This window comes from Labrus bergylta, chromosome 2 (assembly GCF_963930695.1).
Source record: "Labrus bergylta chromosome 2, fLabBer1.1, whole genome shotgun sequence".
Taxonomy (NCBI): domain Eukaryota; kingdom Metazoa; phylum Chordata; class Actinopteri; order Labriformes; family Labridae; genus Labrus; species Labrus bergylta.
Window position 1 is genome coordinate 3,612,959 of NC_089196.1, and position 13,061 is coordinate 3,626,019.

Here is a 13,061-nt window from a genome sequence, read left to right on the forward strand (position 1 = left end):
TAGAGTTGGTCATCTCACAAACAGAGGGTCAAGAGTTCAATCCCCAGCTCCTGCAGCCACATGTCCGATGTCTCCTTGGGCAAGACATTTAACCCCAAGTTTCTCCCTCTGCTTCATGGGCAGTGTATGAATGGATTAGGTAATACTGATGGACTCTTTACACAGCAGCGTCTGCCATCAGAGTGTCAATGTGATATAAACTCATTTTCCACAAAGTTTTGTTGGATGTGACAATTGAAGCGGGACTATAGGTGTTTTCGTACCAAACAGTTCTTGGGAGGATTTGAAGAGGAACTTTCCACGACAGAGTTCCCTGAGAACTACACGCCATGGGGACTGTTCTCTCTGTCTGCATTTGCACCGCCACCATGGTGCCTACTCTGAAGCAGGAGCTGAAAAGAATCCTCTAAACGGGGTTCTCTGAAATAGTTCAATGTTCCTGCATTGCGGAAACAGTAAAAAAAAAAAAAAAGGAGGAGGGTTCCAACAGTTCCTAGAACTATGAAGACGTTCTAGGGTCCGGAAACTCCTGATGTTGGGAAAAGAGATGCAGGGGTGATGGCAGGCAGTAAAGGTCTGAGGTTGGATTCAAACCCTCGGTCGCTGTGAAGAAGGACATCAGCCTCTGTACATGGGGCGCGCCACATAACTGCTAGGCTACAGCGCTCCCAGTGTGTGAATGTGTAAAAACTCAAGCCCATTTACATTCAGGCTTTAAGACGACTCACATTTGATCTAGTACCCAGGAAAGCACGAGAGCTAGCAGGTGATCTGACTCGTGAATACAGATTGTTCTCGTGCTTTGATCCGCTGTCAGCTGCAGAGCGTTCATGAAGCCTGCTGTTTGTCCCGTGAGGCGCACAGTAGACATTATTCTCTGAAATGTAGCAGGCATTTAGATCAACCGCACACATTTATATCCTTTTATTGCAGTGAATTCCTGTTTTCAGTTCGACAACACAGTATTATATTTAAGTGTGTTTTTTCAACATTTTATAAACCCAGTGATTTAAAAAGAGTGTGCTATAAAGAAAACAACACCCAAAAGACAAACCAGAAAACATCAAGCCAAACAATAAAAAAAAAACAAAGAAAAGAAACCCTATTATTAGGTGCAGAAACCTCGGATCTATTGACTCTGTTCCCCTTGTTCAGTCCAGAGTCCGGACTAGATGGTGAATCAGTGCTGCCTGTAACTGGAACAAGCTGCCAGCAGAGATCAGATGTGCTCTGAACATAAACATTTTTACTTTTCTCTTTTCATCAGGTGACTTTGAATGAGCCTTCAAGCTTACACTTTATTTTTAATCTGTTATCATTGCACTTCACAAATAATTATTATGTCATCGCATTGCTTCTTAATTGTTTTTATGTCTCTTTTACAAATTATTGTATTCTCCTTGATTTTATGTACTCCTATATTTTCTGAATGTTTATTATGAAATATGTCATTGCATTTAAAGAGACACACACACCAAAACAGAGCGTTCTGAGAGAGCTGGTTTATACAGGGTCACAAACCTCCTCTGGTGCTTGATTCATGCTATATTTTGACCAAAGCACAGCACAGATGTTTCATTTAGACCACAGGGGACTGTTTGAAAAGGTGAGAAAAAGGGGGATAATATGTCCTATTCAATATATTAGTCTTGTATTTGTGAAGTCTTTTCTGTTTAAAGCACATTGAGTTGCCTTTGTGCATGAAATGTAATATATAAATAAAGTTGCCTTGCCTTTTTTATGGAATGCACAACGCAGGAACTATGAACTATTTTAGTTCCTAGAACTCTGTTTAGATGAACCTTTTTAGTGCCTGCTTCAGAGTGATTACTCTCCAAGCACAAGAATGACTTTGAAGTCTGTGTTCGTTGATTGGTCAAATGCAAGAGCCAATCCTGTACCACCAACCTCCATTTTTAAATCCCACTTTAAATGTTAGTGGATAACATGAAATGACAGCTGGTAAAAAGCTCCTAAAGTCATTAAAAGTGTGTGTGTGGGGAGGCAGACAAAATGGACGGACAAAGAAGTCCAGGTATTATTAAGTGACGTTGCTCTGGATGCTGTTGCCGTCTGACATCACTTTAAGGTTCATATCAGCCACCAATATGGCGGTACAAATGCAGACAGAACAAACTTCACCATAGTATGTACTACTCAGGGAACGCCTGTGGAAAGTTCCTCATCAAAAGGTCCCCACAACTGTTTAATTATGAATGAGCATGCATGACTAAATACATGCTGCATACCCTCTTTTATGTCAACATACTGATAATCCATCCAGCCATTATCTATAGCTCTTTTCCTCTTCGGGGTCGCAAGGGGCTGGAGCCAATCCCAGCTGTCATTGGGCAAGAGGTGGGTTACATCCTGGACTGTTCACCAGCCAATCACAGGGCTGACAACCAGCCACACTCATATTCACACCTACCAACCTAACAAGCATGTGTTTGGACTGTGGGAGGAAGCTGGAGTACCCAGAGAGAACCCCCACATGCACAGGGAGAACATGCAGACTCCACACAGAGAGACTCCTGTTAGACGGGGATTCAAACCAGGAACCTCCTCACTGTGAGGAAATGGCGCTGACCACTGCACCACCGTGCAGCTACAGATAATCCAAACAGATAAAATGTAAAAAAAAATAAAAAAGAGAGAGAGAAAGAACAAAGGATCCAGCAAATAAACTGATGAGTGGTGTGCATGTGTGTATCCTCCTCCAGATAGTTAAGCTGCTGTTTTTTATTCTGGAGTTTTATTTCCTTCAGTCTATTAAAGGATTCTGCCTTTATTTGGGACAGGCGTCAATTATGTTTAAACAAAAGCCGTGCACATCATAGATGGGACGGACTATACGATTTAGAATTACATTACAAATCACTCTTTTGATCTTACTTTGCATGACAGTATGACACCCTGCTGCACAGCTGGTACACATACGAGCATTATTTGGTCTTTTTTTGACAGAAGTTAAAGTTCATCTTTATGTTTTATGTGTCATGCTGCTTTTATTTTTAATCTAATCTGCAAACTAATCAACACTAAATGCTTCAAGGCCTCTAATCAAGACCTGCCTTTATTTTTTTAAAACATGCAGCAACACCAGGCTACTAAAAGGGACTGGGCTTTTATTTTGAAGTTTTACGGTAAGTATGTCAATCATCACTTAGGGGTGGCTGTGGCTCAGTTGCTAGAGTTGGTTGTCTCTCAACCAAGAGGGTGGGGGTTTAAGCCCCAGCTCCTGCAGCTACATGTCCGATGTGTCCTAGGACAAGAGACTTATCCCCGAAATTGCTCCCACTGCTACAGCGTATGTATTTGTATGAATGGGATTAGTTGAACTCTTTAAATAGCAGCCTCTACCATCAGTGTGTGAATGTGTAGGTGTGACCTGCGGTGTAAAATCACTTTGAGTAGACTAGAAAAGAATGATACAAGCTCAAGTCCATTTAAAAAACATTTAACATTGACCCACTGCCTCAGTCTTACATTTGAGAATCTACAGACACAAGATATCAAATGAATGACAGCTTTAGTTTGATCTAATGTCTACTTCACATGATCCTTAGTGTTTTAATGACTTACATAAAAACATACACAATGATGGATGTGGTCAGTGTCACAGCATCATCTTTAGATTATACAATTTAACTGAACAACACAGGACTCAAGCTGCCGTGCATGAACTGTTTATTTTACTTTTGTTGGTGAATGGTGACCCCCCCTGGTAAGTATAGAAATGGTCATTCAGCTGTATGTGTGTGGCCCTTTAAAAGAATCAGGATATGTGCCAACACACCTATGACCATCAATAAGTGATGTGATCAGTGTTTGACTCTCTGTTGGAGGTGTAGAGATTTGTCTTTGCTCTCGCCTGTGTAGGACCAGAACAATAATCCTGATAGACGCAGAAGGTAACGTGACCTTCACAGAGCGCACCATGCTCAACTGTGACACCAGCAAGTGGAGCACCAGCTCAGGGCCTAAATAAATATTTTTTACTCTCGAACAAGTTCATTCATTTGGACACAGATATGAAAGTCTTCTTTGTGTTGTGGTGATTCTAGAGCCTGTTTGGACCTCAGGAAAAAATATTCCCAGGGGCCCCTCAAATAAGCATTAACCATTAAGTTATAAATAACCCGACACCAACAACGAAATGTAACATTTTCCAAAGTTCATATCAGAATGTTAAAAATAAAAATGTAAAGAACATAAAAAAAATGTAATGCCAATATATGAATATAAAGAAGAATAATAACATCAAAGAACAAACACCAGGATGTTACAATATGTTTCTAACATGTGTCATCACCATATTAAGGACGAGACTAGCAAACTTTTACTATTCTATGATTGAGTGCTGTCAGATGGGGCCCCCTTAAGGAGGTCTCCAGGTTTTCTGCCCTTGAGGGTCGATTACTGGCCTGGGGCCCCGAGCAGTTTCTTGCTTTGCCTGTTGACAAGCAGCACCTCTGGCAGTGCAGCAGCAGGTAAGTTAACCTTGGACATAACAGAACACAGTTTTATTGATTGTAATAGAGCTGTGATAGTGCACTTTAATGCAAGCAACAAATAATCAACAAACATGTCCTGCGCTCAGTGACTTTCCTTTACATATTTTGTGTTTGATGTGTCCGATCCTGTTTCCCAACACGGGAAAAAATTAAATGTTAATTCACATTTATTTTGTAATTTATACAAAACATGCAGAGGTGCAGCTTGTCAACAGGCAAGGCAGACAACTGCTTGGGGGGCCATGCCACATAGGGGCCCCTCAAGGGCTGACAAACTTTAAACCACAGCAGTGTCTTAAAACGTGCAATTTTTTTTATTGACCGTAGGAAACCTCCCTTATCAGGCCCTGTCTGACAACACTAACTCTCGCTATAGCATCTCATCTGTGAAAACCAAAGTTTTTCAGTTAATTGATCTATTCTCTTATGTGTATACCTTTTCAGAGCAATTAATTGCATCTACTAACTGGGCTCAGGGGCAGCTGTGGCTCAGTTAGTAGAGTCGTTGCCTCTCAACAAGTAGGTCAAGGGTTCAATCGCCAGCTGAGTGTGTCCAATGTGGTGGTATATGAATGGATCACTGTTGTATTTAATCTCTGATGTACATCATTTTGGATAAAAGTGTCTGCTAAGTGAATTGTAACATTGTAACTAAATGTACACCTGCATCTTTTTTTTGGTTAAAAAGAAATAAAAAGTTGGTCACAAAACAAAGAAAATCACAGAAGGAAGATGCAGAGGATTTATCTGTCTGGGAGTGAAAAAAGAAAGAGGAAGAGCATCAGGACACGTCATGGGTAGTTATATTAATATTGGTTGGAGTGGCCCCAAGACTCTTCAGTCGCCACAGAAAGCCTGTTTCCCTTGTTGATGTCTTGGATATTTGGTCGTTAACATGAGTACTGTTCGTAGACTTTAAGAGGGCGGTAACTGTGGAGCCCTGCTATGTTGATTGGCGTAATCGTTCATATATGACGTGTTGGAAGGTGCGTTATGATTGGCTGACAGATAGATCAATCATGCAAAAAGCCGGTATCGAGGGGGCGGAGCTTGAGTTCGATTAGCCCGCTGAGGTTTTTGTCTCCAAGATGGCGGAGCTGCGACTCAGGAGGCAGTGTGGCGGAGCGTGGAGTATAAAATAATCAGGGAAGGTGGTTAGGTGTCTAATAAAGGAGACAGCCGCGTCATATTATTGGTGAGTTTGTCAGCGGCTGAGCTTGATTTCAGGGCGGCTGACATGTCAGCAAGCCGTTAGAGATGTGAGTTTTAGCATGTTAGCATGTTAGCATGTTAGCATATGGGGGCCCGCTGAGCTTCTGCTGCTTCTTCTTCTCTTAAGAGTAATTTGCTTCATTTAAGATATCAAAAAATCCCCAAGCAGAACCATATATATGTCCCTCTTCCGCAGCTACATGTCATGATATGTCTGGTCTCGTCTAATTGCCTGTCATTTATGTATTTATATGTATTTGACGAGGTACCAGTGAGAAGTACCAGAGTTAGCCGACATGCTAATTCTCCTGTGCAGTCTTTCCAGATGTTCTTTGACTTCATTGAAGTAAATATAACACATTAACATACAGATGTACACAATACAGTGTGGATAACTACAACAAATAATATTCAACATGGGACATGATGCAGTGAAACTGAGTCTCTTAATTGATACCACTGAGGAGAGAGATGCTCTGAAGGAAAGGACCCCCCTCCCCTCTGTAGCTGCACCTATAGTGGTCCTGCTTGAAGTTAATAAAGCCAGACACACAGAGGAGGGGGATCCAAACCGTGAAGGATCCTATAAACTTAGGCAGACATTTTTGCATCTGATGAGGTTTTCCCAACTCAACAGTCTGTGCTCCTTTAGGATATGGTAACCATGGCAACTGAATGGTTGTTTGTCTTAGGTTTTGGTCTGTTGGTCACAAAGTTGCTCTTGACATTTTCTCTCTCTCTCTCTCTCTCTCTCTCTCTGCTCCTTTTTCTGCAGCTCCCAGAAGAGTCCAGTGGAGGATGATCAGTGCCTAGATCCCGTCTTAAGCTGAATGCATTGTGATTTCCAATAATTGAGACAGTGATTCTGAAAGCTGTCTACATTAATGTAAAGAACAATGTAGTCAGCTTAGCATTTTCACCTCTGGTACGTGGTCTTTACAGGGATGTGCTTCTGCATGCATGCATTCTTGGTTTAGCTAAAGGAGAGTCTCTCAGCAGGTCAGATTTTTTTTCAGAGTAAATTAATAGTTCTGTGTTAGACAGAGTTTGAGACGCAGGGTCAATGGAGATAGATGATGTTTTACCCCCTCTCCCCTTGGAGCCACCTGATGATTTTGGCCAACATGAGGGCAGAGCACCTCCACCACCTCCCCTGCAAACGTCCAGTGACGCAGAGGTAATGGACGTTAGCTCTGGTGGTGATGGATACACATACACCCCAGGGGATGGGGAAGCCCAGCCACAGGAGCCCCTCAGCATGGGCTCAGTTACTTTCTGTAGCCACCTCTCAAATGAGGCCAATCCCAATCCGACGTGCCCTCGAACAGCCCGCCACGCTCCGCCAGTCACCAAGTTTCTCCCAGACCTCAAGCTGCTCAGAGATGTAAAGATCAGGGTGAGCTTCACTGAAAGTAGCAGCAGCAGCAGCACTAGCAGTAGCAAAGACAGGAAGGTTTTGTACACAGGCGAGGGGCAGGAGGGAGGAAGTGATGACGGCCTGAATGGTGAGCTGCATGACTCGACTGGTGAGCATGAGACCGCTGAAGGCAGCTCTGGAGCAGCGAACGAAGCAGGTAGAAGGTCAGAGGAGGCTGAGGGAGACCAGGAAAGTAAAGTAGAGTTTGCTGTCCTGGATGAGTTGGATGACTTTTATGAGAACTTCGTGGATCCCGACGATGGGGAGCATAGCAGCTTTAAGTCTGAGGTCATAATCCAGCAGGAGCAAGGGGATGACGAGGTCGTGACTTACTCCTATGAGGTATGTATGCTGTCATGTCTGCCGTATCCATTGTTCATTTCAGCTACACAGACAAACAACAATATTATACACCTCATACAGCTCACACGTTCCAGCAAATATTTTAATGGACAATCATCATGATTAAAGAGTGATCCAAATACCTGCAAGCACCACTCTCTGTATTTATATTCATTATTATTTATAACCTGATTTATCTGTTCAAGGATCAACTTTTCTTAGTTATAGGATGAGCGATCCAGTTTTGCCCCTGCATTCTTTTGACTTAGTGGCACACTCACACTAGGCAAAGTTGTCCCGTACCGTGTTTATGCACGATTGTCCCCCCTCCCCATTCCCCCGCTGGTCTGCACTCACACTGCTCCAGGACTAACCGGGCCTGAGCACGGTTATCTCTTCTACATAACGTCGTAATACAACACATGCATGACTTTATGTGATCATGAAGCGTGCTTAGTTTACAAGACAGGCGGACTCAAAAATTAAAGATACAAAAAATTAAAGGGACGTGTGGTCGAGTCTCCGTCTGCACATAGGAGAACAACACAGACAGCTTCTTTACTGACTTTGTGTCTTATTTTGAGTCATGTTAGTCAGATACAGCAAGCTAAGGATTTCTCCTTAATGAAGGCTGTCCACGTTGTGTACCGTGCTGAAACAGACTTGCCAAGGGAGTGTACCGTACCTGAGCATTGATCTGAGCACTCACACTCGTCAAATGAAGTGGACTTTGAGGTGAAGCGTGCTTAGACACGGTACAGATTGCCTAGTTTGAGTGCGCCCTTTAACTGCTTTCCGTGTCATTCAAATTTAATCAAAGGGCCACAAAAAGCGACTGTTAAGATTTCCTGATCCAGATTTTTTCTGCTTCAATTAGCACGAATATGTAAAGCCAGGAGCATATGTTCCATTGAGACGCATAAATTCAGATAGTTTTTGTCTCTATAAAATAAATTCAAAAGGTGAGATGCCTGATGTTTGTGCCTTTTTATTTCCCATTTAATGATCAGTTTCCTAATCAAGCAAAAGTAACTAATAATCATTTTTAAAGGAAAGAACTAAACAGAACTTTCAATAAAATGTATATATTTTCTGTTAAGTTCATTATTAGTTTCTGAATGCAGAAGTGTTTTTTTTTTTTTTTTTTACTCTGCTGTAGTCAGTAAAGTGTTTTCTCTCTCTGTTCACTTCACTGCCTCACTTCAACTTCACTCTAACACCGTGTCCTAACAGCACATGATGCGAGCGTCAGCCACCAAATCAGATGGATTCAATTGTCTCCTGTTTGAGCGTCCCAACAGTCCACGAGCAACCACACTGTTTTCAGATGCGGACAAAGTGGAGATCGTGTTGCATTAATAATATCCACATCCGTGATTGACAGGTTGAGCTTTGACCTGTGTAGCCACCGGAGAAAACCGCTCTTCCTCTCGCCGTGAGTCGTTTATTAACGAGCCTCTGAGAGGTGATGTGAGTCAATACCTCGTCTTTACAAAGCCCCACACTTCTGTTTGTCCACCTTCAAAATCAAAACACCAGGCGTTACATTGTTTACAAGTGGGCACTGAAACTCGCAGAGCAGAGAAGTAAATATTTAACAGAAGCGATGTGGATAAGAGCGTTCAATGGTGCCTGATGCGACGCTTTCATCTGCCGCTCGCGTGCTGTTAGGACACGGTGTGAAACGACGCATTCTCAGCTCCCTTAATCCGGTGACCTATCCTTCTCTCTTGGCCTTAACCATTGACTCTTCCAGGAGGAGTTTGACAATGATGTCGATGCTCTGCTCGAGGAGGGCATGCCGGTCCCTAAAAAGATGCGTCCATCGGAGGAAAAATATGGCGGGGACAGTGATCATCCGTCTGATGGTGAAGGCGGTGTTCAGCCCATGATGACCAAAATAAAGACAGTCCTGAAGAGTGAGTGGTGGATCCGTCCGGGTTTGGATTCTTGAAACTATTTTGAAGATGAAATAAACACAACTGACCTCAGAAACCAAGTAGCCATCCAGTCTGTGTTGTATGTTATCACAATCTAGTTGGAGCAGCTGATAGGCACGTTCATGCTCTTTGATCACGTTATGATACCTCTCTTCTCTCTGTGCCAGGTCGGGGGCGTCCACCCACTGAGCCACTACCTGATGGATGGATCATGACATTCCATAACTCGGGCATTCCAGTGTACCTGCACAGAGAGACCAGGGTGGTCACCTGGTCCAGACCCTACTTCCTTGGAACAGGCAGTATTAGGGTGAGGTGCAACACAAGGGTTTTGATCTTATAATTAACTGTAAAATCTGGTAACCCTAACCCTACACAGCAGAGGTCTGGGTGTGTGTGGTTGTGTCTGACGGACCATCAGAAAATTAAGTAGTCAGCTTAGTTGACTTCGGACTTTTCTGGGCATGTCTCTCTCTCTGCTGTTACTCAGGAGATGCGCAGTGAGCATGCTGCATTCAGGGGTGCTCAGACAAGAGAGATGCATTCAGGTGCGCTCAGAAACTGGAGTTGCAGGAACCGCCCCCCCAGAGCTCTAAACCTAAGGGAAACACTGAGATGCACCTTTAATACCTATTTTTTCATTTAAAAAGTTGGCTGCGTCTTTTACACCAGTGCTACCAATTAACAGTATGAAATGCTGACACATTCTCTGTCATTACCGCGGGTACAGCAGAGACACACACACACACACACACACACACACACACACACACACACACACACACACACACACACACCCCGCAACCTGGCACGATTAAAAATACATCCCCATTCATTGAGTATTGAAAGCTGATTGCACGCTGTGCTGGGAATGACAGCGATACAGAGCAGTCAGGCTGACGTCTTTTCTACCTCATGAGGTCATAATCATGCATTTACAGAAAACAGTGGGTTATTGTTCCGTAAATAAACGTTGTGGAGTTCTCTTTTGATTGAAAGAGTCCTGGTGACGGGCGGAGAGCTCATAAGCTAGTTGTCTGTGCTTCACATATTTAACTGCAGGCTGAGAACTCGACTACCTTACTGTAGCTAGTAGGAGAGCAAACCCCACAAAGAGAAAACAGACGGAGCTAAAAAAGTGACACAGCTTCACAGAAATTGCACTTTGTTGACTTTGATGCACACGATAGAAATCATCACGCAGGAAAACATATAACATTTCTTGTTCTCTCTTAGAGATCTTCAAAAACAGAATGCATTTTATAATCCAGATTTTACGGTACTAGGGCTGTCAAAGTTATTGCTGTTTTAAAAAAAAATCTCTTTTGATCGCGTGCTATTTGTTCCCTTTAGGCTGCAGCGTAGTTAAGCCACGGCACAGACGTCTGCGTCTCCCTGTAGACATAGTGATGGAAAAGAACGACGTCTCTATGCCTGTGAATGTCTCATTATGAAGCGGACTGCGTTACTTAATTCATTCATTTTACTTATTGAATAAGGACAGTGAACATTAATAAACAGATAAATGTAAATATGCCAGAATTAGTAGAAAAGCTAAATTCATACTACAGGGTAGATGCTAACAAAAAACCATACAACAAATGTAGAATTATTGCCAATTTCAACTTAATCTATGTGTGCTGTGCACTAAGGCACCGTGCCACTCGAGTCTGTGTTCCTGTTTCCCCAGAAAGTGGTCCTTCTCTGGAGCGTGCCAGCAGCGCCCCTCTGCTCTGCTCTGTTTTCAAACACGCTCAAAGTCTTTTTTTGTTTGAGTAAGCTGCAAGCACGTATCAAGCTGTAATGTGCAGAATACAGTAGATCAACCTGGGCAGGAAGTCAGACAAGGAAACGCACAGAGCATCCTGTCTTTTTCAAAATAAAACCCAATATACAGAATCACTGTTGTATTTTCCATCACTCTTATCGGCACTAAATGAGCTACCAATATGTCTCCAAGAGAGACAAAGCCACATGTTGCATCACATTTTTCTCTTTATTCTCGTGTGAACTTGGGGTTCTCCTGGGATCTTGTGAACCTGTGTGTACAGCTGTTCGACAGAGCAAAAGCGTTGCGCTAACGGAACTCAGCACGAACATACTATGTGGAAATTGGTCTCAATAAGTCTCAATAACTGGTGGGGTTCCAGGACTTACCGTATTGGTCCGAATGTAAGACGGCCTTTTTCCCCATCGAAATAGGTCTTATATTCAGACCAATACGGTATTTTGTTTATTGGTAATGGATTGTTATGGATTTTTTATTTTTATTGATTAAATAAAAAAAATGCAGAATTTTTACATTGGAGCATCATGAAAATGTTGAGGCTTTAGTCTTGAAGGTCAGGAAAATGACTTTGTTTTGTTTTTCTTTTTTGTTGCAGAAACATGACCCTCCTACCAGCAGCATCCCTTGCCTTCACTACAGAAAAATGAAGGATCAGGAGGAAAGGGAGCTGAACGGGGAGGTGGCACTTTCACAGCAGTCTCCAGTAAAGCAGCCCGTCGAGGAGGCCAATGGAGGAGAGGAAGAAGGCAAGTCTGAGGCTACAGGGGAGGAGCAGGATGACGTCCGCCCCCCGAGTATGACAGAGGGTGACCCAGATGGAGAGGGAACCACTGATAACAGCGTGCCGGTGAAAGAGTCCCATTCGTTTGACACCGCCCAGGGAGCCTTAGGACAAGTCAAGGCCAAGGTGGAAGTGTGCAAGGATGAGTCTATAGGTGAGAGCCTTTCGTTTCATACGGCTAGTTACTGTAAAATCTGGTGTACAAGACACTCTGAATACCTGTTTCTTCATCTAAAAAGTTGGCTGTGTCATATACCAATATACTAGTATCAAATCCTGAAACCCACGGGGGTCCAGCCGCCACCACATATTACACGCCACCTGATGAGATTGCAAATCCCCCACCCCCTGTATGTGTATGGCAAGCTGTGCTGATCATATTTGGTGCTTTTAAAGCTCAGGGTGGATCAGTAAATAAAGCTTGTGGACGACTGGTTTGATTAAAGACTCCTCAATTAACAACAACAAGCGACTACATGGTGAAAGCAGAAGGTCCTAAAAGAGCTGCACAAAACTGCCCTATGGGGACTTTGTCTAACACAAAAACGGGCACGCCTCTTGTATTCAGGTGGGATTTATAATCTGGAATTTTACAGTAAGACTTTTGAAGGGTCACTATCGTGTTTGTTTTTGCTGCATTAGTCGATCTAACTCTCTTAAACCTCCTCCCAGAACTTGAAGAGTTTCGACTGTACCTGGAGAAGTGTTTCGACTTTGAACAAGTTACTGTAAAGAAGTTCCGTACCTGGGCCGAGCGGAGGCAGTTCAACAGAGACATGAAGAGGAAGCAGGCCGAGTCAGAGAGACCCATCCTTCCTGCCAACCAGAAACTCATCACGCTGTCGGTCCAGGATGCACCCACCAAGAAAGGTAACAATCTTACTCAGTAATACGTCCTGGATCTTCCTGGATATAAATACAACAATACAACTATTCATACTGAGGTCCAAAAAAAGAAAACAAGACAGGAAAAAAACAAGACAATCAATCATTTATCATATTACTTCACACTGTATGAAGTGTGAAGTCTGGGGCTGACATTATTTATTTGCAGTTCAAGCAT

The 13,061-nt window shown here is 43.0% G+C and overlaps 1 protein-coding gene across 1 annotated transcript in view; it reads left to right on the forward strand.

Annotated features, from left to right (window-relative positions):
• Positions 1-5,577: 5,577 nt before the first annotated feature.
• Positions 5,578-13,061, forward strand: part of dgcr8 (DGCR8 microprocessor complex subunit) — a 15,847-nt gene continuing 8,363 nt past the window's right edge. Inside the window, exons 1-6 of the mRNA XM_020654816.3 lie at positions 5,578-5,712; positions 6,505-7,488; positions 9,245-9,407; positions 9,596-9,738; positions 11,813-12,152; positions 12,671-12,868. Of these exons, the coding sequence (XP_020510472.2) occupies positions 6,793-7,488; positions 9,245-9,407; positions 9,596-9,738; positions 11,813-12,152; positions 12,671-12,868 (1,540 nt within the window). The 5' untranslated portion in view covers positions 5,578-5,712; positions 6,505-6,792. The remainder of the gene's footprint in view (positions 5,713-6,504; positions 7,489-9,244; positions 9,408-9,595; positions 9,739-11,812; positions 12,153-12,670; positions 12,869-13,061) is intronic.